The sequence below is a fragment of the Rhinoraja longicauda genome, chromosome 24, assembly GCF_053455715.1.
Source record: "Rhinoraja longicauda isolate Sanriku21f chromosome 24, sRhiLon1.1, whole genome shotgun sequence".
Taxonomy (NCBI): domain Eukaryota; kingdom Metazoa; phylum Chordata; class Chondrichthyes; order Rajiformes; family Arhynchobatidae; genus Rhinoraja; species Rhinoraja longicauda.
Genome location: NC_135976.1, coordinates 35,881,593 through 35,906,091, shown reverse-complemented (window position 1 = coordinate 35,906,091; position 24,499 = coordinate 35,881,593). Strand labels below are relative to the sequence as shown.

Below are 24,499 nucleotides of genomic sequence, written 5' to 3'. Positions count from 1 at the left end.
AGTAGGAGTAAACGGGTCCTTTTCAGAATGGCAGACAGTAGTGAGTGGAGTGCCGTAAGGCTCTGTGTTGGGGCCGCAACTGTTTACCATATTAATGATTTGGAAGAGGGAATTAGAAGCAACACTAGCAAGTTTGCGGATGACACAAAGCTGGTTGGCAGTGTAAACTGTAAAGAGGATGTTAGGAGGTTGCAGGGTGATCTGGACAGGTTGAGTGAGTGGGCAGATGCGTGGCAGATGCAGTATAATATAGATAAATGTGAGGTTATCCACTTTGGCGGCAGAAACAAGGAGGCAGATTATTATCTAAATGGAGTTAGGTTAGGTAAGGGGGAGGTGCAACGAGACCTGGATGTCCTTGTACACACTGAAAGTTGGCGTGTAGGTACAGCAGGCAGTGAAGAAAGCTAATGGAATGCTGGCCTTCATAACAAGAGGATTTCAGTACAGGAGTAAAGATGTTCTGCAGTCGTATAGGGCCCTGGTAAGACCACATCTGGAGTATTGTGTACAGTTTTGGTCTCCTAATTTAAGGAAGGACATCCTTGTAATTGAGGCAGTGCAGCGTAGGTTCACGAGATTGATCCCTGGGATGGCGGGACTGACATATGAGGAAAGATTGAAAAGACTGGGCTTGTATTCACTGGAGTTTAGAAGGATGAGAGGGGATCTTATCAAAACATATAAAATCATAAAGGGACTGGACAAGCTAGATGCAGGAAAAATGTTCCCAATATTGGGCGAGTCCAGTCTTAGAATAAAGGGGAGGCCATTTAAAACTGAGGTGAGAAAAAACTTTTTCACCCAGAGAGTTGCGAATTTGTGGAATTCTCTGCCACAGAGGGCAGTGGAAGCCAAATCACTGGATGGATTTAAGAGAAAGTTAGAGCTCTAGGGGTTAGTGGAATCAAGGGATATGAAGAGAAGGCAGGCACGGGTTATTGATTGGGGACGATCAGCCATTATCACAATGAATAGCGGTCCTGGCTCGAAGGGCCGAATGTCCTTCTGCATCTATTTTTCTTCTTTTGCTTCTCTCTGATCTCCAGAGATGCTGTCTGAGCCGCTGAGTTACTGCAGCACTCCGTGTCTTTGTTTGTCAGCCCCTCCAGAGCCGGCGCAGGTGGGCTGCAGGTGGAGCCTGGACAAGCGGGCTGGAGCTGATTGGCGGAGAGCGGCGCGGCTGCGCCAATCAGCGCCCGTGGGGGCCACCGGTATCAAGGGCGCGACGCGATTGGTCGGATGCGAAGGCGGAAGAGGAGCGGATTGGCCCACGGCAGGTGGGAGAGAGCGGATTGGCTGCGGGGAGCGGCGCCGCGGAGCCTATAAAGGGAGAGGGGGGGAAAGGCACAGACAGATAGACGGACACGGACAGGTGAGCAGCTCGGGACGGTGTGTGGGACACAGGTGAGGCGCTGCGGGACTAGAGAGTGGCTGGGGGAGAGAGAGGGATACACATGGACAGGTGAGGCGCTCGGGATGGTGTGTGGGACACAGGTGAGGCGTTGCGGGACTAGAGAGTGGCGGGGGAGAGAGGGACATAGACGGACACACATGGACAGGTGAGGCGCTCGGGACGGTGTGTGGGCACAGGTGAGGCGTTGCGGGACTAGAGAGTGGCGGGGGAGAGAGGGACATAGACGGACACACATGGACAGGTGAGGCGCTCGGGACGGTGTGTGGGGCACTGGTGAGGCGTTGTGGGACTAGAGTGGCTGGAGAGAGAGAGGGACACGGACAGGTGAGGCGCTGCTGGACGGTGTGGTTTAGAGGTGGGACAGAGCGGGGCGACGGGAGCAGAGAGAGAATGAGAGCGGCCGCGGGAGAGAGAGGGACACACGTACAGGTGAGGCAGAGAGCGAGGGTCACACGGACAGGTGAGGCAGAGAGGGAGGGGGACACGTACAGGTGAGGCAGAGAGCGAGGTCACACGGACAGGTGAGGCAGAGAGGGAGGGGGACACGGACAGGTGAGGCAGAGAGCGAGGGTCACACGGACAGGTGAGGCAGAGAGGGAGGGGGACACGGACAGGTGAGGCAGAGAGGGAGGGGGACACGGACAGGTGAGGCAGAGAGGGAGGGGGTCACGGACAGGTGAGGTAGGGCGGTGTGGGGATCCAGGTGAGGCGCGACAGAGAACAGGACACGGGGGTAGGGACTGAGCGAGCGCGGACAGTTTGGGTGACAGGTGAGGAGGGACCGGATCGGACGGTGTGGGTACAGGTGAGGCGGGGGTGAATCTTGCCGGGGCGGCGCGGATCACAGCCTCAAATGTCAGGATGGTGGTCGGAGCGAGCGAGCACGGGGAGGGGGCGGCTGGAGAGAGACGAAGGGAGAGGGGCGTCCGGGAAGTGATGGGCATTTGGGGAGGAATGGAGGGGGGGGGGGGGGCTCGGGGAGGGAGGGGATTTGACACAGAGGGGCGGACGAGTCAATGACCCGACACCCACCGCTTGTCCCGGGACAGACGGCTCGGACTCTGCGCTCCGCGGGATCGGCAGCCGGGGGCTTTAACCAGGGCCGGGAAGCGGGGTCACCTTTAGGTGGGACGTGGGGGACGCGGCCGTTTATGTGTGGGTGTATGTGTGTGTGTGTGTGTGTGTATGTATGTGCGTGTGTGTATATTTTATATGTATATATGTATGTGTGTGTGTGTATATATATGTGTGTGTGTATATATATATATATATGTGTGTGTGTATTTATGTATGTGTGTGTGTATATATATGTATGTTAGGAGGGGTGGCTTCAGTTACTGAGCCCCTGGTTTAGCAGACACCCTCCTGCACCCTTGGGTGCGCTGGGCGAGGACCCGTCCCGGCCTGCTGCCCGACCTGAACATGCCGCATTCCTGGGCGCCTCATGTTAAGGTGTTGGCTGACGGAGAAGCAACAGCTGTCTAACTCTGCCACAGTGGCGTCAGAGCTGTACAGCACGAAACAGGCCCTTCGGCCCACCTTGCCCACCAAGTTGCCATACTGGGCAAGTCCAGTTCGCTTGTATTTGGCCTTTATCCCTCTAAACCCTTCTTGACCCTATAATCTGTCTGAAGAAGGTTCACAATCTGAAACGTCACCTATCCATGTTCTCCACAGATGCTGCCTGACCTGCTGAGTTACTCCAGCACTCTGTGAAACGTCACCAATCCATGTTCCCCACAGATGCTGCCTGACCCGCTGAGTTTAATATCTGACAAAATGTCCTTTAAAAGTCATGATTGTATCCACTTCTATAGCTTCTTCTGGCACGTCATTCTGGATACATAGAAACTAGGAGTAGGCCATTCAGCCCATTGAGTCACAAGCAGTCAGGCCAGACTACCCTCTGAGCATTGCCCCTGAGGCCCCTCTTGGATATCTTCTTTCTCACCTTCAGCCCTCTAGTTTTAGTTTTAGAATCCTCTACCCTGGGAAAAGGGATGTCAGCGTTCACTTTCTCCATGCCCCTCATGCCCCTCATGATCTTGTACACCTCCAGAAGATCACCCTTCAGATTCCTATGCTCTAAAGAAAAATGTTCCAGCCTATCCAGGTGTATCATTCCAGTATAACCTGCCCACATTACTGTGTCTGGAAGAGGCTTGGGTGGGTTAAGAATTTTTCAAATTCCATTCCCTTCCTCTCCAGTATTTTCATTTTAAAATATATATAATCTGAAGAAGGGTTCCGAACCGAAACATTACCTATTCCTTTTCACCAGAAATGCTGCCTGACCTGTTGAGTTACTCCAGCACTCTGTGAAACGTCACCTATCCATGTTCTCCAGAGATGCTGCCTGACCCGCTGAGTTACTCCAGCAGTTTGTGTTCATCTTTGTGGCTCTTTCCTACAAGCAGTGACAATTTCAGATTTGTATTGAGCATTGGTGCCTCCTCTGGATGTAATAGAAATGGTCAGCGTGGTTTTGTGCGGGGGAGGTCCACTGTCTCAAATGTGGTTTGCATGGTGGTTGGCACGGGCATGGTGGTTGGCACGGGCATTGTGGGCTGAAGGGCCTCTTCCTGTGTCGTACTGTTTTGCATTCAAAAAAAGATGTTGGCATAGTTTGTGGTATAATTACTATTTCCATCGGACTTTGCTTTCTCAAGACATAAAAGTACATCTTCAATGTTTTACAGTATAACAGTACTACAGAACTTTATTGTCATTTGTTATAAATACCGAACGAAATTTCAGCAGTCACAAGACACAGCAAAAAAGAAAAGAACACAGGACACATGAGCCCAAGACAAACATCCACTCTCTTCCACTACATTAGCTAATTAACATTTTTTGAAACAACTTGAATTGGGGGAAAATCGCAGAATCTGAATTTCGCTTCACATGTGTGTGGGTTTGAGGGGAGTGGGGACTGATGTGGTCAGAGTGAGTCTACGTCACCTGCCGAGATAAGAACGAGCCTTTTAGTGTTTTATAACCGCTGTATGTTTTAATGTATAAGAAGGAACTGCTGATGCTGTTTTAAACCAACGATACACACAAAAAACTGGAGTAACTCAGCAGGACAGGCAGCATCTCTGGAGAGAAGGAATGCTGGAGTAACTCAGCAGGACAGGCAGCATCTCTGGAGAGAAGGAATGCTGGAGTAACTCAGCAGGACAGGCAGCATCTCTGGAGAGAAGGAATGCTGGAGTAACTCAGCAGGACAGGCAGCATCTCTGGAGAGAAGGAATGCTGGAGTAACTCAGCAGGACAGGCAGCATCTCTGGAGAGAAGGAATGGGTGATGTTTCTGGTCGAGACCCTTTTTCAGACCTTCTTCTGAAGAAGGGTCTTGACCCAAAACGTCACCCATTCCTTCTCTCCAGAGATGCTGCCTGTCTGCTGAGTTACTCCAGCTTTCTGTATGTTTTATTGCCTTGGTTGGAAGGTAGTTGTTGCTGTCAATGGTGATATTTATTGCCCAGCTCACATGTTGCTGATCTGAGGGGTTGATGAGAGTTCTGGAGGGGGTGGGCATGGACAGCAGGGATCCTGGAGGACATTATTGGGCTGGTCACCTTTACACTCTGGGTTATCGAGTGGTTTAGTAATGTAGATGCTGAGCAGGTGGGACTAGTGTAGGTGGGGCAGCTTGGTCGGGATGGGCACGTTGGGCTGAAGGGGCCATTTTCTGCACTGTGTGACTCTGAGTCTCGTTACAGAATGGAATTTGGAGATAGTTTTAGAAATAGAGCTCGGAAACAGGCCCTTCGGCCCAGCGAGTCCACGCCGACCATCGATCACCAGTTCACCCCAGTTCTATGCTATCCCACTTTCTCATTCACTCCCTGCACACAGGGGGCTATTTACATGAGTTTACTGGATTGTACGCACAACAAAGAATTTCACTACCCACGTTCCCGTGACAATAAAGTCAATCATTGAATCAACGGCGATCCCAATATTTAGTTTATTCTCCTGACAATTTGGCAGTTTTATACTCGATTAACTGCACCTGGTTTTTATTCCAGATTTAATTAACAGAATGTAGTCTTGCAGCAGCTGTGGTGGGAAGGATGTGAACACACCTCCTACCAAAACTTGGAACGGCTGTGATTTAGATCACACATTCAAACCCCTCAACAACTTAAAAACAACACGATACGTAATGCACAGTTGCATAAACGAGGATCGGTGCCAAGAATGTTCACGGACAAAATAGGTGCAGGAGTAGGCAAAACGGCCCTTCAAGTCAGCACTACCATCCAATATGATCATGACTGATCATCCACAATCAGTACCCCGTTCCTGCCTTCTCCCCATATCCCTTGATTCCTTTAGCTCCAAGAGCCAAATCTAACTCTCTCTTGAAAACGTCCAGTGAATTGTCCTCCACTGCCTTCTGTGGCAGAGAATTCCACAGATTCACAACTCTGGGTGAAAAAGTTTTTCCTCATCTTAGTCCTAAATGGCCTACCCCTTATTCTTAAACTGTGACCCCTGGTTCTGGACTCCCCCTAACATGGGGAACATTTTTCATGCATCTAGCCTGTCCAATCCCTTTATAATTTTATGTTTCCATAAGATCCCCTCTTATCCGTGTAAATTCCAGTGAGACCGACAGTGAAAAGATCCTGGCATGGGAATACAGGGCACATTCTAGGGCATGTGGGTATGTGCTGGGGGACACACTGAAGCCCAGTGCAAAGTCACAGTCTGGGTCTGGCCACTGGTGGACACCAGGGGCCGCAGCTTAGTTTATTATAAGGTTTAGGTTTATTATTGTCACATGCACCGAGGTACAGTGAAAAGCTTTGTCCTGCATGCTATCCAAATAGATCAGACGTACCAAACGTAGATCCAATCAAGTCCAATGGATAGAGCAATGGGGAAGATACAGAGTGCAGAATATAGTTCTGTTTAACAACCTCTCATACACTCGAGTCTGAAGAAGGGTCCCGACCCAAAAAGTAATCGAGCCACATTCTCCAGAGATGTTACCTGAACCGCTGAGTTACTCCAGAACTGTGTCTTTTTTTTATGGACCAGCTTCTGCAGTTCCCAGATTCCACATCTCTCAAACAGTCAACAGGTGTATTGTTTATGGAGCAAACGTGAGAGGAGTTATAATTCTATACATAGTAAGAGAATGTATAGAATTGATGGTACAAGGTGAGAAAGCATTGATTGTTCACAATGTGTGCAGTTATAATTTTGAAATAGAAATGATGTCCTTGCCAGGGACACCTAGATCTTGGAGAATGAACTATAGCAGATGGGTTTTAATTAAATGCTTGGATCGTAAACGGTTGCAAAGCAAGCTAACAGCAGCTCAGACGGACTTACTGGTCTGACAGCATGTAACAAAGTGACTGGCAGACTCCACTTCACAAACCTGACACCAGTCTCCGATACGCCGCCTCCATTCCTCTGCTTTAACCAGTCATACAGCGCGGAAACAGGGCCTTTAGCCCACCTTGTCCACGTCGACCAAGATGCCCCATCTACACTAATCCCCACCTCTGCCTGCTTTCGCCCCATGTTCCCCTAAATCCACCCTATCCATGCACACGTCTAAATGTTTCTTAAATGTTGCTGATGACTCCAGGAGCAGTGGAGGCTGGGGTCAGGAGTGCACTGAGCAAGTGACTGTTCAGACAGAGTGTGGGGGCCAGATACCCAGGGAAGTCCAAAGCCCTGCCACAGTTTTTCAGATGGCACAGCTGGCAAAGTTGCCGCCTCACCGCGCCAGCGATCCAGGTTCCATCCTGAACTCGGATGCTGTCTGTATGGAGTTTGCATGTTCTCCCGTGTGGGTTTCCTCAGGGTCCCTGATTTCCTTCCACATCCCAAAGATGTGCGGCTTGGTAGGTTAATTGGCCTCTGTAAATAGTCACCTATCCATGTTCTCCACAGATGCTGCCTGACCCGCTGAGTTACTCCAGCACTCTGTGAAACGTCACCTCTCCATGTTCTCCACAGATGCTGCCTGACCCGTTAGTTACTCCAGCACTCTGTGTCGCTCCTTGGTCCTGGAGCTGTTTGTGAATTGCATTCCTTCAGGTCGGGTGTTGGTTGGTTGTGAACCCTGCTCACTCTGGTTCCGTATGTTACGGTTCCTTCACCGATTCACTTGTTCATGTAACCAGATTGCACCTTGATGTTGTTGTATCTCTCGATGTTACTGAAGATAATACAGGTGGTGAATCTGTGGAACTCTTTGCCACAGGTGGCTGTGGAGGCCAAGTCAGTGGATATATTTAAGGCAGAGATAGATACATTCTTGATTAGTGCGGGTGTGAGGGGTTATGGTGAGAAGGCAGGTGAATGGGGTTAGGAGGGAGAGATAGATCAGCCATGATTGAATGGTGGATTAGACTCGACGGGTCGAATGGCCTAATTGTGCTTGTGACCTTCCCATGCTCAGGATGAAAGTGGGGTTGGCACATGGATTGGTGGAAAGACATCTCAAAGGATGCCAATTTATGTTTGCAGGAAACTATTTTAACAATTTATTGATCGTTATTGTGGCCAAATGTAATATTTTAAAATGGTTTCTCGAATCTGCTTTCCTGTTTGTTGATAGTTTTTGTGATTTACAGGCACCCTTGGAGTTTGGTTTATCCTGATGTTAAAGCTTCAGCCTGACCGCGCAACAAGTCCCTAGAGCGATGCCCTAGGTTTCCCGTGGATCAGAGCAGCACCCATGGACTCCATCACCAGTGTCGGCAGCTACACGCATGACACCAACCGTGTCTCTGGTCATGTAAGTGTTGCACTGACGGGCACGTGGGACGCAAATGCCGACAGACACAAAAAGTTGGAGTAACTCAGCGGGACAGGCAGCATCTCAGGGGAGAAGGAATGGGTGACGTTTCAGGTCGAGACCCTTCTTCAGACTGGTTAGGGACAAGGAAACGAGAGAGATAGACGTTGATGTGGAGAGATAAAGAACAATGAATGGAAGACGTGCAAAAAAGTAACGATGATAAAGGAAACAGGCCGTTGTGAGCTGTTTGTTGGGCGAGAACGAGAAGCTGGTGCCACTTGGGTGGGGGAGGGGGAGAGAGAGGGGGAATGCCGGGGTTACTTGAAGTTGGAGAGATCAACTTTCATCCCACTGGGCTGTCAGCTGCCCAAGCCAAATATGGGATGCTGTTCCTCCAGTTTGCGTTTAGCCTCACTCTGACAATGGAGGAGACCAGGGACAGAAAGGTCTATGTAGGTAGACACAAAATGCTTATGCTGGTTTACACCGGAGATGGACACAAAATATGATAAGATAGAACTTTATTTATCCCAGGAGGGAAATTGATCTGCCAATGGCCATAAAACACAAGATACGTGAAAAATGAAATGAAAGTGAAGAGTGGAAAAGATTGGGGGTGGAGGGGGGTGGAGTCAGTCTACCGCACGACAGAAGGGGGGGGGAAGGGGTTGTACAGTTTGGTAGCCACAGGGAAGAAGGATCTCCTGTGGCGTTGTGTGCTGTATCTCGGTGGGACCAGTCTGTTGCTGAATGTGCTCCTCAGGTTGACCAGTGTGTGTCATGGAGGGGGGAGCTGTATTGTCCAAGAGGCTCCGCGGTTTCAGGAGCATCCTCCCCTCCAAAAGAAGGAATGGGTGATGTTTCGGGTCGAGTCTGAAGAAGGGTCTTGACACGAAACGCCAGCCATTTCTCCTCTCCGGAGATGCTGCCTGTCCCGTACCACTGAGTTACTCCAGCATTCTGTGTCTATTTTCACTAAAGGGTGGCATTTTGGAAAATTAAAAGTGAAGGTGAACTAAAGACAAATGTGTGGCTGGTGCCACAAACGTCACTTTCGAGAACAAGTCCTACACCTGGGCGGAGAGATTAATGATTTTTTAATTCACTGGCAAAGCCACTAGTTTAAAAGGTTAAAGTTTTAAGTGCGTGAGTGGCAAACCACAGGCACTAATGTGACTGTAATGATGCCAAAAGTCTTTATTTCAAAGTTAATTACAGGATGTTATGAATATACTGAACAAAGTTCTGAATCTAGTTGACTAAATGGTGTTTATGCTGCTCGTGTGCTGAGTAATTATCTTTCACTGCACTGAGATATTTACTTTTCTGCTTTCAATTAGTTTCACGGTAGGTATTTGGTTAGTGAAGGCTTACCGTGAATTTAATTATTAACTTTGTTTTTAAGCAAACTATGTTGCACTTTCGATTTCCACGAACTGTGAACTGATCCACTTTCTTGTATCACTGCGTCCTGGGTGGCTGGGCGCCGTGTCCGTGTGTCCCCGTGTCCATGTGTCGCTGTGTCCGTGTACTGTGTGTCGCCGTGTCCGTGTGTGTCCCCATGTCCATGTGCCGGTCCGTGTGTCTCCGTGTCCGTGTGCCCGGTGTGTCGCCGTGTGTCCCCGTGTCCGTGTGCCGCCGTGTCCATGTGTCGCCGTGCCGGTGTGTCCCCTTGTCCGTGTGTTGCCGTGTCCGTGTGTTGCCTTGTCCGTGTGTGCCGCCGTGTCCGTGTACCGTGTGCCACCGTGTCCGTGTGTGTCCATGTGCCGGTGTGTGTCTGTGTCCCCGTGTCCGTGTGTGTCCATGTGTCTCCGTGTCCGTGTGTCCCCGTGTCCGTGTGTGTCCCCGTGTCTGTGTGTCCCCGTGTCTGTGTGTCCCCGTGTCCGTGTGTCCCCGTGTCCGTGTGTCCCCGTGCCCGGTGTGTCCCCGTGTCCGTGTGTCCCCGTGCCCGGTGTGTCCCCGTGTCTGTGTGTCCGTGTGTCCGTGCGCCCCACATGACCTCACCCAGCCAGCGGCCACGTGCTCCCGCTCCACCAATGGTGGCCGCCCAGGCCGGGAGGCGGGTTGCTACGCTGGCTGGGTGAGGTCACGTGGGGCGCGGGGCGGTGACGTCACCTTGTCCCGTATTTGGGAGTGCAGAAGTTGGCACCCCTAGTTGCAAGGTCGTGCCAAGGGAGCAGGGAAATGGGACTGGTTTGCAGACGGGATGTGGTGACATGACTTGCAACACAATAGACATTCGGCCCTTCGAGCCAGCACCGCCATTCAATGTGATCATGGCTGATCATTCTCAATCAGTCCCCCGTTCCTGCCTTCTCCCCATACCCCCTGACTCCGCTATCCTTAAGAGCTCTATCTAGCTCTCTCTTGAATGCATTCAGAGAATTGGCCTCCACTGCCTTCTGAGGCAGAGAATTCCACAGATTTACAACACTAGAAGTGGAGTTTGTTTCCGTTTAGCTGTAAAACCTGTTACTGACCTTCAGAGGCTTTACATCTCAACTGGCATTACCCTGTGTATTTGAATAAGGGCGAAATATAAAAGGTACCAGTGTGTGGTGTGGTTAGTGATGTGTAATTTGGCACCTTCTCCCCGTGACCATGTAGGTTTTGTCCGGTTTCCTCCCACATTCCAAAGATGTGCAGGTTTGTAGGTTAATTGGCTTTGGTTAAAATTGTCCCTAGTGTTTGTGGGATAGAAACATAGAAAATAGGTGCAGGAGTAGGCCATTCGGCCCTTCGATCCTGCACCGCCATTCAATACGATCATGGCTGATCATCCAACTCAGTTTCCCATACCTGCCTTCTCTCCATACCCCCTGATCCCTTTAGCCACAAGGGCCACATCTAACTCCCTCTTAAATATAGCCAATGAACTGGCCTCAACTACCTTCTGTGGCAGAGAATTCCACAGATTCACCATTCTTTGTGTGAAAAAAAACGTTCTCATCTCGGTCCTAAAAGACTTCCCCCTTATCCTTAAACTGTGACCCCTTGTTCTGGACTTCCCCAACATCGGGAACAATCTTCCTGCATCTAGCCTGTCCAACCCCTTAAGAATTTTGTAAGTTTCTATAAGATCCCCCCTTAATCTTCTAAATTCCAGCGAGTACAAGACGAGTCTATCCAATCTTTCTTCATATGAAAGTCTTGCCATCCCAGGAATCAATCTGGTGAACCTTCTCTGTACTCCCTCTATGGCAAGAATGTCTTTCCTCAGATTAGGAGACCAAAACTGTACGCAATACTCCAAGTGTGGTCTCACCAATGCCCTGTACAACTGCAGCAGAACCTCCCTGCTCCTATACTCAAATCCCCTTGCTATGAATGCCAACATACCATTCGCTTTCTTCACTGCCTGCTGCACCTGCATGCCTACTTTCAATGACTGGTGTACCACGACACCCAGGTCTCGTTGCATCTCACCTTTTCCTAATCGGCCACCATTCAGATAATAGTCTGCTTTCCTGTTCTTGCCACCAAAGTGGATAGTGCTAGTGTATGGGGTAATTGCTGGTCGGCATGGACACAATGGGCTGAAGGGCCTGTTTCCGAGCTGTATCTCAAAAGTAAAGAGTAGCATTTGTTATTTTCTAATCGGTGCATATGATCGTGAATGCACACTCCAGCAGAAAGTCACTTTGAAAGTGACACCATGGTTTCATTTCCTCTCTCTGGCTCCGTGAACTGAGGATGAGTAATTTGGTTTGACAAGTTTATCTGCAAAATAGACACCGAAAGCTGGAGTAACTCAGGACAGGCAGCGTCTCTAGAGAGAAGGAATGGGTGATGTTTCATGTCGAGACCGTTCTCATCCTGAAACGTCACCCATTCCTTCTCTCCACAGATGCTGCCTGTCCCGCTGAGTTACTCCAGCTTTTTGTGTCTATCTTCGGTTTAAACTGGCACCTGCAGTTCCTCCTTACACATCACCTCTGCAAATGTAGTTCGTATTGTAAATGTAAACGTATTTGTAATGTAAAACTATTACATCTGCAACGGGAATCAAGGGGTATGGGGAGAAAGCAGGAACGGGGTACTGATTGTGGATGGTCACCCGTGATCATTTTGAATGGCGGTGCTGGCTCGAAGGGCCGAATGGCCTACTCCTACACCTATTTTCCATGTTTCTATCTTTCTACGTCTGAAATAAAATAGGTAGCTGGGAGTGGGCTGGATATGGAGATGTGCTTCTAATTCTGCGGCAGAGGTGTTTCTGTGACGGTGTTTCATAATCGGAATCTTGTTTTGGAAAACGCTGGTCTCCTGCCACTGATTTAATGTTGTATTCTGAGAATGTTGTCGGACTGGCTAGTCCTGTGTTGTCACAGAGGCCGTGGGTATCTCCTGAGGTTCGTTAGTCAGAGCAGCACAGTGTCGCACGTCACAGGCTGACTGAACATGTGCAATGTTGGCTTCAGCTGGGACACCAAAGGCCACAGCCCGAACAAAGCTCTTCCCTGTAGCTCAGAGTATTTAACAATAATTCAGTCTGAAGAAGGGTCTCGACCCGAAACGTCACCCATTCCTTCTCTCCTGAGATGCTGCCTGACCTGCTGAGTTACTCCAGCATTTTGTGAACAAATACCTTCAATTTGTACCAGCATCTGCAATTATTTTCCTACAATCATTCATAAGTGATAGGTGCAGAAATAGGCCATTCGGCCCATTAAGTCTACTCCCCTATTCAATCATGGCTGATCTATCTCTCCCTCTCAATCCCATTCTCCTGCCTTCTCCCCATAAGCCCAGACACCCGTACTAATCAAGAATCTATCATGCACTGCCTTAAAAAGTATCCATTGACTTGGCCTCCACAGCCTTCTGTGGCAATGAATTCCACAGATTCACTGCCCTCAATTACTATAAACCAAAACCAAAGAGATGTCTAGCTAGTATTGCCAGTCTGACGGGTCCCGACCGGAAACGTCACCGATCCATGTTCTCCAGAGATGCTGCCTGACCCGCTGAGTTACTCCAGCACTCTGTGAAACGTCACCTATCCATGTTCTCCACAGATGCTGCCTGACCCGCTGAGTTACTCCAGCACTCTGCGTCACATTTTATTTCAAAATCATGACTGGAAATCAGCAAGTACTCGGGAGTAAAGACAAAGGTTCTGGAGGAACTGAGGGTATTTCTGGCCTTGCCCATTGTTTACCCTCATCCTCAGGGTAAACTATTTATAACCCATTATTCTGCACAGAACAACACAACAGGCCTATTGGCAGCCTCTCTCCACCGAGAAAACTCCACCCAAGTTTCAAATTGAAAACCACAATATCAATACACAGCAACACTGGGCCAAACTACCCAACACGCCCACAGTGTGGAACTGCAGGTGCTGGCTTATACCGCAGACAGACCCAAAGTGCTGGAGTAACTCAGCGGGTCAGGCAGCATTTGTGGAGAACATGGATAGGTGACGTTTCACAAAGTGCTGGAGTAACTCAGCGGGTCAGGTGGAACTGCTACCCCTCTGTTGGGGCAGTGAATTTGTTAGTTGTTGCTGTAGAATTAGGCCATTCGGCCCATCGAGTCTACTTCACTCATGGCTGATCTATCTCTCCCTCCTAACCCCATTCTCCTGGCTTGCTCCATGTTCTCCAGAGATGCTGCCTGACCCGCTGAGTTACTCCAGCACTCTGTGTCTTTTAACGCATTAGTTAAAGCTGGCTTTCTGTAAACGTAAACAGTCTGTCAACCGAGCAACGATTTCCACCCATTGTGTGCTGGAGAGTTTTATTTCTTTATGGCAGTGAATGGAGGCCAATAAAATGGCAGAGGTCAGGTTTTTAAGGAGCGAATGGCAGGGTTTTTGCTGAGTCTTGAGTTTGGTAATGGTGGGGAGCGCAGTGACATGGTGCAGCAGACCGCACCTTTATATTGGTGTAAACATGGATATTACTGAGGCTTGGTATAAAGTTCACACTGAGTTACACTATGTTTACACTTGTTACACTGAGACCTGTTACAAAGTCCCTGCAAAGTAGGGTTGGCAATTTCCTCACTCCCAAATACGGGACAAGGTGATGTCACCGCCCCGTGCCCCACGCGACCTCACCCAGCCAGCGGCCACGTGCTCCCGCTCCACCAATGGCGGCGGGCCAAGCCGGGAGGCGGGTTAGACAATAGACAATAGGTGCAGGAGTAGGCCATTCAGCCCTTTGAGCCAGCACCGCCATTCAATGCGATCATGGCTGATCACTCTCAATCAGTACCCCGTTCTTGCCTTCTCCCCATACCCCCTCACTCTGCTATCCTTAAGAGCTCTATCCAGCTCTCTCTTGAAAGTATCCAACGAACTGGCCTCCACTGCCTTCTGAGGCAGAGAATTCCACACCTTCACCACTCTCTGACTGAAAAAGTTCTTCCTCATCTCCGTTCTAAATGGCCTACCCCTTATCCTTAAACTGTGGCCCCTTGTTCTGGACTCCCCCAACATTGGGAACATGTTTCCTGCCTCCAATCCCCTAATTATCTTGTATGTTTCAATAAGATCCCCCCTCATCCTTTTAAATTCCAGTGTATACAAGCCCAATCGCTCCAGCCTTTCAACATACGACAGTCCCGCCATTCCGGGAATTAACCTAGTGAACCTACGCTGCACGCCCTCCATAGCAAGAATATCCTTCCTCAAATTTGGAGACCAAAACTGCACACAGTACTCCAGGTGCGGTCTCACCAGGGCCCGGTACAACTGTAGAAGGACCTCTTTGCTCCTATACTCAACTCCTCTTGTTATGAAGGCCAACATTCCATTGGCTTTCTTCACTGCCTGCTGAACCTGCATGCTTCCTTTCATTGACTGATGCACTAGGACACCCAGATCTCGTTGAACTCCCCCTCCTCCTAACTTGACACCATTCAGATAATAATCTGCCTTTCTATTCTTACTTCCAAAGTGAATAACCTCACACTTATCTACATTAAACTGCATCTGCCATGTATCCGCCCACTCACACAACCTGTCCAAGTCTCCCTGCAGCCTTATTGCATCTTCCTCACAATTCACACTACCCCCCAGCTTAGTATCATCTGCAAATTTGCTAATGGTACTTTTAATCCCTTCGTCTAAGTCATTAATGTATATCGTAAATAGCTGGGGTCCTAGCACCGAACCTTGCGGTACCTCACTGGTCACTGCCTGCCATTCCGAAAGGGCCCCATTTATCCCCACTCTTTGCTTTCTGTCTGTCAACCAATTTTCTATCCATGTCAGTACCCTACCCCCAATACCATGTGCCCTAATTTTGCCCACTAATCTCCTATGTGGGACCTTGTCGAAGGCTTTCTGAAAGTCGAGGTACACCACATCCACTGACTCCCCTGTCAATTTTCCTAGTTACATCCTCAAAAAATTCCAGTAGATTTGTCAAGCATGATTTCCCCTTCGTAAATCCTACGCGATCTCCGTTAGGCGGCCTCCAGGCCTACACTGTCCGGGCCTACGCTGTCCGGCCTACGCTGTCCGGGCCTACACTGTCCGGCCTACACTGTCCGGGCCTACGCTCTCCGGCCTACGCTGTCCGGGCCTACGCTGTCCGGCCTACGCTGTCCGGGCCTACGCTGTCCGGCCTACACTGTCCGGGCCTGCAGCGCCCCCCCCCCCCCCCGGGCCTAATACGGGACAAGGGCGGTCCCGTACGGGACAAACCAATTTAGCCCAAAATACGGGATGTCCCGGCTAATACGGGACGGTTGGCAACGCTACTGCAAAGTGTCAGCAGTTCCACCAGTAACAGCTCATCTCATTGAGACCTACAACATGCAAACAGGCCCTTCGACCCAACATGCCCCATCTGCACTAGTTCCACCTGCCCACACCGACCAACATGCCCCATCTGCACTAGTTCCACCAGCCTGCGTTTGGCCCATATCCCTCTGAACTGTCCTACCCATGTACTTGTCTGATTGTTTCCTAATCGTTGCGATAGTCCCTGCCTCAACTACCTCCTCCGTCAGCATGTTCCGTACACCCACCACCCTTTGTGTAAAAGGAAAAGTTATTAAATCTATTCCCCCTCACCTTAAACCTATGTTGTCTGGTTCTTGATTCCCCTACTCTGGGCAAGAGACTCTGTGTCTGCCCCATCTATTCCTCTCATGATTTTATACCCCTCTATAAGATTGTCCCTCATGCTCCAAGGAATCGAGTCCTCGACTGTCCAACCTCTCTCTGTAGCTCAGACCCTCGGGTCCTGGAATAATCTCTGAGCTTTCTCTGTAAAACCAGTGCATTTGCAAGTATTGGTGTTTTATAAACTTATTCCACCTTTGAGAGACACAAAATGCTGGAGTAACTCAGTGGGACAGGCAGCTTTTCTGGAGAGAAGGAATGGGAGATGTTTCAGGTTGAGACCCTTCTTCAGATCACCATTCATTCCTAACCTGCTGTTTAGAAGAAGGGGCCCAACCTGAAACGTCACCTATCCATGTTCTCCACAGATGCTGCCTGACCCGCTGAGTTACTCCAGCACTCTGTGTCTATCTTCAGCCATGACTGAATGGTGGAATAGACTTCTGGTGAGTTTTTGATTTCTCTAGCCTAGACCAACGAGCTAAAGATTTGCGATTGCTTTCCGCAGAATGATGAGGTTTGGAACTTCCTCTCAGTGGAAGAGAGAGAAAGCCTGATGTTCCTTGAAAAAACCATTGACTCTTTGTATATTGAAGAATTTGAACAAACTGAAACTGTGATCACTAGAAATGGGAGTCAGTCGGAGAACGTGCCCCCACCTTACCCTGAATGCCCACCTTTTGCAGGTGAGAAGATTAACCTGGTTATGGTTAAGATAGGTAAGATGATTGTAGTTAACAGTGTGGCATCTGGTACATGGAGGAAACTGGTTTGTGTTTAGTTCATAAGTGATAGAAGCAGAATTCGGCCATTCGGCCCATCGAGTCTACTCCGCCATTCAATCACGGCTGATCTATCTCACCCTCCTACCCCATTCTCCTGCCTTCTCCCCATAACCCCTGACACCTGTACTACACACTAAACTATCTATCACTGCCTTAATAATATCCACTGACTTGTGGCCTCCACAGCCACCTGTGGCAAAGAATCCCACAGATTCACCACCCTCTGACTAAAGAAATTCCTCCTCATCTCCTTCTAAAGATCTGTCCTTTAATTCTGACGCTGTGCCCTCTGGTCCTAGACTCTCCCACCAGTGGAAACATCCTCTCCACATCCACTCTATCCAGGCCTTTCTTTACTCTGTACGTTTCAATGAGGTCCCCCCTCAACCTTCTAAACTCCAGCGAGTACAGGCCCAGTGCCGACACACGCTCATCATATGTTAACCCACTCATTCCTGGGATCATTCTTGTAAACCTCCTCTGGACCCTCTCCAGAGCCAGCACATCCTTCCTCAGATATGGGGCCCAAAGCTGTTCATAATACTCCAAATGCGGCCTGACCAGCGCCTTGTACAGCCTCATCATTAACCCCCTGTGACCAGCGCCTTGTACAGCCCCAGCATTAACCCCCTGTGACCAGCACCTTGTACAGCCCCAGCATTAACCCCCTGTGACCAGCGCCTTGTACAGCCTCATCATTAACCCCCTGTGACCAGCGCCTTGTACAGCCCCAGCATTACCCCCTGTGACCAGCGCCTTATACAGCCCCAGCATTAACCCCCTGTGACCAGCGCCTTGTACAGCCTCATCATTAAGCCCCTGTGACCAGCGCCTTGTACAGCCCCAGCATTAACCCCCTGTGACCAGTGCCTTGTACAGCCCCAGCATTAACCCCCTGTGACCAGCGCTTTATACAGCCCCAGCATTAACCCCTGTGACCAGCGCTTTGTACAGCCTCATCATTAACCCCCTGTGACCAGCGCCTTGTACAGCCCCAGCATTAACCCCCGGTGACCAGCACCTTGTACAGCCCCAGCATTAACCCCCTGTGACCAGCGCCTTGTACAGCCTCATCATTAACCCCCTGTGACCAGCGCCTTGTACAGCCCCAGCATTACCCCCTGTGACCAGCGCCTTATACAGCCCCAGCATTAACCCCCTGTGACCAGCGCCTTGTACAGCTTCATCATTAACCCCCTGTGACCAGCGCCTTGTACAGCCCCAGCATTAACCCCCTGTGACCAGTGCCTTGTACAGCCCCAGCATTAACCCCCTGTGACCAGCGCTTTATACAGCCCCAGCATTAACCCCTGTGACCAGCGCCTTGTACAGCCTCATCATTAACCCCCTGTGACCAGCGCCTTGTACAGCCCCAGCATTAACCCCCTGTGACCAGCACCTTGTACAGCCCCAGCATTAACCCCCTGTGACCAGCGCCTTGTACAGCCTCATCATTAACCCCCTGTGACCAGCGCCTTGTACAGCCCCAGCATTACCCCCTGTGACCAGCGCCTTATACAGCCCCAGCATTAACCCCCTGTGACCAGCGCCTTGTACAGCCTCATCATTAACCCCCTGTGACCAGCGCCTTGTACAGCCCCAGCATTAACCCCCCTGTGACCAGCGCCTTGTACAGCCCCAGCATTAACCCCCCTGTGACCAGCGCCTTGTACAGCCCCAGCATTAACCCCCTGTGACCAGCGCTTTATACAGCCCCAGCATTAACCCCCTGTGACCAGCGCCTTGTACAGCCCCAGCATTAACCCCCTGTGACCAGCGCTTTATAGAGCCCCAGCATTAACCCCCTGTGACCAGCGCTTTATACAGCCCCAGCATTAACCCCCCTGTGACCAGCGCTTTATACAGCCTCATCATTAACCCCCTGTGACCAGCGCCTTATACAGCCCCAGCATTAACCCCTGTGACCAGCGCCTTGTACAGCCTCATCATTAACCCCCCTGTGACCAGCGCCTTGTACAGCCCCAGCATTAACCCCCCTGTGACCAGCGCTTTATACAGCCCCAGCATTAACCCCCTGTGACCAGCGCCTTGTACAGCCTCAGCATTAACCCCCTGTGACCAGCGCTTTATACAGCCCCAGCATTAACCCCCTGTGACCAGCGCCTTGTACAGCCCCAGCATTAACCCCCTGTGACCAGCGCTTTATACAGCCCCAGCATTAACCCCCTGTGACCAGTGCCTTGTACAGCCCCAGCATTAACCCCCTGTGACCAGCGCTTTATACAGCCCCAGCATCACACCCCTGTGACCAGCGCCTTATACAGCCCCATCATTAACCCCCTGTGACCAGCGCCTTGTACAGCCCCATCATTAACCCCCTGTGACCAGCGCTTTATACAGCCCCAGCATTAACCCCCTGTGACCAGTGCCTTGTACAGCCTCATCATTAACCCCCTGCTTTTGTGATCTCATCCCCTTGAAGTTCTGGGCAGTGCTTGTTTATAGACAATAGGTGCCGGTCCACAAAAATGATAAGCATGCATGTCACACGGCCCGGAAACAAAATAATGTTTAACTTCTGGAGGTGCTGTCGATCGCAGACGAGGTGCTGGCTCAGTGTTCACGGATCGTCACTGAGTGACGCTGAGATCTCCCACTGCTGTGATCAGCTGCTGTGCCCCAGAGAACAGCAGCACGGTGGTCCAGTGGGTAGAGCCGCTGCCTCACAGCGCCGGAGACCCGGGTTCGATCCCGACTACTTGCGCTGTCTGTGTGGAGTTTGTACGTTCTCCCCGTGACCTGCGTGGGCTTTCTCCGAGATCTTCAGTTTCCTCCCACACTCCAAAGACAATAATAGACAACAGGTGCAGGAGCAGGCCATTCGGCCCTTCGAGCCAGCACTGCCATTCAATGTGATCAAAGACATGCAGGTTTGCAAGTTAATTAGCTTGTTATAAATGTAAATTGTCTCTAATGTGTGTAGGATAGTGTTAGTGTGTGGGGATCGCTGGTCGGCGCGGACTCGGTGGGCCGAAGGGCCTGTTTCAGCGCTGTATCTCTACACTAAACTAAAACTAAATGAAGGCTAGTGGCGTGCCTCCAACATGATTCTTGCATCTTCCCAAGTCCCGGGCACAATTGACTAATATCTTCATGGAATGGTTCATTGACCAGCCTCCTCCATGAATCTAATGTATCCCTCCCTCTGGCATTTACACTTCCCTCCTCCTTTTATCTGACACCCATTTGTCCCCAGTCAACCTCCAGCCATTGTCACTTAGTCTAACCCCCCCTCACCTGTATCCACCTATCACTCACCAGGGTTTGTCCTGCCCCTCCCAATCCTTTCCAGCTTTCTCCTCCCCCCCCCCCTCCCTCCATCAGTCCAACAGTCCCGCCCCGAAAAGTTGTCTGTCCATCCCCCTCCACAGACGTTGCCTGACCCGCTGAGTTCCTCCAGCACTTTGCGTTTTGCTCAAGATTTCAGCGTCTGCAGTTTCCTCCGTCTCTGTTGAAACCTTTGCTAGTTGTCTGAAACAGTTAATAATTATAATTCCAGAACACTTGCCGCGGAGGCTGCACTCTGCGGAGTTAAGAGTCGAGTCACAAGGTTTTTTATTGTGTATCATTAAAGGGGACAATTAAATCCTTACTTGCAGCAGCTCAGCAATAGTCCTCTGTAAACACCATGAGAATAAACAACAAAAGGTTCAGTACATTAATAAAAGACAAACACATAAACAATAACAGTGGGAAGTTAAAGCTGATGCCCACAACTCTACAAGGTTGTGATCTTATTAGTGCATTGACTTCTGGTTTAATGAGTTACTGGACCATTTCTAACATTTGGGTTTATTCACAAACAGAACCTGCCGGAAGAATCCCACGAGCAGCCTTGCCACTCGGCCCGTCGACCCCCGATACTACCCCCGCCCAGGTGGGCGAGTCCAAATCCGGGTCCAATACTCTCCCCAAGGCCAGTGGGAGGGGTGGTGCAGAGAGTGGCCACCTGGAGCCCAGTTTGGGGGAGGGGAGAAGGCGTTCCTTCACCACGCCGGCCCACCCGTCGGTGGGGGCCAGGGACGAGCGGGGCAAGCACGGACCCCCTACCGCGCCCAAACCAGGGAGGCTCCCCCACAACATCGTGCTGAGGAGCTACCACCAGAACAATGAGCTGGCCCCACATCGGCAGAGCATCTACAATGTGCCCCAGGACAGTGGGAGAGGGAACGGCCCCTCCAAGGATGGCAGCACTGAGACGGAGGCTCAGCAAGCTCGCATGCAAGCCCTGGCCAAGCTGGGCCTGCTGTCAGAGACTGATGGGATGAGGAGGAAGCGGCCAGAGTTGGTGAAGGTTCCCGGTGGGCGGCTGGAGACAGGAGGTGATGAGAAGATCGCCAGTCAACAAGAGGCGGACATTGAGCAGAACAAACCTCATGGCCCCAGAGGTCCACGTGTGGGCTCTGGTTCTGATGCCAACCATTCCACTGCCAACATTGGCTTGGGCAATGCCAACAGTCTTCACTGGCAGCATCCAAGCTCAACGTCAGCCGGCCTCAAGAGGTTGAGTATCCCTGGTGGCACCAGCTTTCCCTCTGCCCGCTACACCTCCACCAACACCTCGCTGGTCGCCGGCACCAGCAAGACGTTGCCGAGTGTCAAGAGATCGGTGATTGTTGGCGATGGCCACGTGAGGAACAGCAGCCTCTCACCATGGCCACTAGGCCCCAGCAAGGCCAGCAGCCTCCCACCATGGCTGCTAGGCCCCAGCAAAGCCAGCAGCCTCAAACGCTTTGGCACATCTGGTGACAACAGCCAGATGCCCGGCCAACTCCGTACCATCACGGTCAATGCCCCCGGCCCAATCAAACTGCCCAAACCGAGGCCCATGTCCGTCTGCTCCGAGGCCGACCTCTCGGCCCGACACGGCAACACCGTGGAGGGAACGTCGCCCGAGAAACCGGCCGGGAGGTATCTACCCATAAAGATTCACCACATCTCCGCCAAACCCCAACGCTCGCCACCCAAGGGGCTGAATGTCCAATCTGTTCCCCAGGAGTCCAGCAGCAAAGACCGCAAGGAGGCGCTGAGGAAACTCGGCCTTCTGAAAGAGTGAAGACCACGGGTGGGGGTGGGGGGGGGGGGGGGGGTAACGGAGACTGCCAAGTCTTTCATGCACTTCAGACGGGTTCCACCAACATTGAGGCCATTCGGTGAACCTGCTGGGGACAACTTGCCCACAATGGATAATATCCAGTCCACTGCCATGCTGTAGAAGCCATAGTGACCACTGCCACCTCCAGCTGGGGACCGGATGCAGAGGCCATGTGGGTAACCGTACCAGAATGGGCTAGCTTTAATTATCCATGGATCTGATTACCGGCAGTCGGCGTTCTGATTCGGTGCATTACTTACCGACTAACCGCGGTGGCTTTGAGCGTTTGACCTCCAGGTGCTTGCACAAGGGAACCATCTCTGTTTCACTGCCCCCCCCCCCCCCCCCTCCCCAGAAACACGGCCAACCTGGCCGGTCACTGCCTGAAGGGTCATCCTGTCTCATTGGTCAGTTGCTACTGATGTCCAAGACATCTACTGCCCAATCGTGCAATATCAATGGGACCCACAGGATATCTCTGAACATAATGACGGAACATTCTGGAAATATATTCAGCACGTCAGGAAGCAACCGTGACAAATAAACTAATTTTTGATAGAGTGCCATTCAGAGAATTTTAGTTCTTGAAGATCTTGTTTTTAATGATACTTAGGTTATATAAGTAAATACACTGAAATAAACGGCTGTTTGTACATTGGTATCTAATGAGAGGAATTTAAGCTATGAACACATTAATGTTTCCAGATTCATTTTACAATTTTTGTATTTAATCCCATGCCACAATAAACCTATTTAAAAGTAACTCTATTTCTAGTCAGTGATTGCGGTGACCATCAAACTTGTCTGGCATCGACTTGACGGACAAACTTGTCTTGTCTCGGAGGCAAAGCCTGGATAGAGTGGATGTGGAGAGGATGTTTCCAGCGGTGGGAGAGTCTAGGACCAGAGGGCACAGCCTCAGGATTAAAGGACGTTCGTATAGGAAGGAGATGAGGAGGAATTCTTTGTGGAGGCCAAGTCAGTGGATATTTTTAAGGCCGAGATGGATAGATTCTTGATTAGTGCGGGTGTCGGAGGTTATGGGGAGAAGGCAGGAGAATGGGGTCAGGAGTGAGAGATAGATCAGCCGTGATTGAATGGCGGAGTAGACTTGATGGGCCGAATGGCCTAATCCTATTCCAATCGCTTATGATCTCAAACCCAGCCCACAATGTCCGTGCTGAACATGATGCCAAGTTAAACGAATCCCCTCCGCCTGCAAGTGATCCACGTCCCTCCATTCCCAGCGTATCCATGTGCCTGTCCAAAAGCCTCTTAAACACCACTATCGTATCTGCACCCACCCTGGCAGCACATTCCAGGCCCCCACCCCCACCCCGACGTTTCAGTGCCGATAAACTAAAGTAAACAAACTCTGGGTATTATTGATCCCTTCAAATATTTAACCAGAGTTCACTTTACTGCATCAGAGGCGACTTCTAAAGTGGTTTTACCTGTTTAGCTGCTGGAGTCACATCAGCTATCACCTGCCCCACGCTCTCTTCCCTCTCCCTCCCTCTCCCTCCCTCTCTCTCCCTCTCTCTCCCTCTCTCTCCCACCCTCTCCCACCCTCTCCCTCCCTCTCCCTCTCTCTCCCTCCCTCCCTCTCTCTTAGTCAGAAGGCGGTGAATCTGTGGAATTTATTGCCACAGAGGGGTGTGGAGGCCAAGTCAGTGGATATTTTTACGGTGGAGATTAACAGATTCTTGATTAGACAATAGACAATAGGTGCAGGAGGAGGCCATTCGGCCCTTCGAGCCAGCACCACCATTCAATGTGATCATGGCTGATCATTCTCTGTCAGTACCCCGTTCCTGCCTTCTCCCCATACCCCCTGACTCCGCTATCCTTAAGAGCTCTATCTAGCTCTCTCTTGAATGCATTCAGAGAATTGGCCTCCACTGCCTTCTGAGGCAGTGAATTCCACAGATTTACAACTCTCTGACTGAAAAAGTTTTTCCTCATCTCAGTTCTAAATGGCCTACCCCTTATTCTTAAACTGTGGCCCCTTGTTCTGGACTCCCCCAACATTGGGAACATGTTTCCTGCCTCTAATGTGTCCAACCCCTTAATAATCTTATATGTTTCGATAAGATCCCCTCTCATCCTTCTAAATTCCAGTGTATTCAAGCCTAGTCGCTCCAGTCTTTCAATAAACGACAGTCCCGCCATCCCGGGAATTAACCTAGTAAACCTACGCTGCACGCCTTCAATAGCAAGAATATCCTTCCTCAAATTTGGAGACCAAAACTGCACACAGTACTCCAGGTGCGGTCTCACTAGGGCCCTGTACAACTGCAGAAGGACCTCTTTGCTCCTATATTCAAGTC

At 50.6% G+C, this 24,499-nt stretch overlaps 1 protein-coding gene across 2 annotated transcripts; it reads left to right on the top strand.

The window, feature by feature from the left end:
- The first annotated feature begins 1,336 nt into the window (after nt 1–1,336).
- LOC144605357 (uncharacterized) lies at nt 1,337–22,912 on the top strand. 2 transcript variants are annotated; one of them, XM_078420507.1, is made up of 4 exons: nt 1,337–1,375; nt 8,022–8,185; nt 16,777–16,954; nt 20,881–22,912. In XM_078420507.1, the coding sequence occupies exons 2-4, from the start codon at nt 8,126–8,128 to the stop codon at nt 22,128–22,130; spliced, it is 1,488 nt and encodes a 495-aa protein (XP_078276633.1). In that variant the 5' UTR covers nt 1,337–1,375; nt 8,022–8,125; the 3' UTR covers nt 22,131–22,912. The 2 variants fall into 2 exon arrangements, with proteins under 2 accessions (XP_078276633.1, XP_078276632.1); XM_078420506.1 differs by having other exon boundaries at nt 1,367–1,407.
- The last annotated feature ends 1,587 nt before the right edge of the window (nt 22,913–24,499 follow it).

Excerpts from the sequence above, each read along its gene's own strand:
- LOC144605357 (XM_078420507.1), top strand. The coding sequence starts at position 8,126 with ATGGACTCCATCACCAGTGTCGGCAGCTACACGCATGACACCAACCGT. Across the intron at positions 8,186-16,776 it reads CCAACCGTGTCTCTGGTCAT|AATGATGAGGTTTGGAACTT; the intron begins GTAAGTGTTGCA and ends TGCTTTCCGCAG. Across the intron at positions 16,955-20,880 it reads TGAATGCCCACCTTTTGCAG|AACCTGCCGGAAGAATCCCA; the intron begins GTGAGAAGATTA and ends ATTCACAAACAG.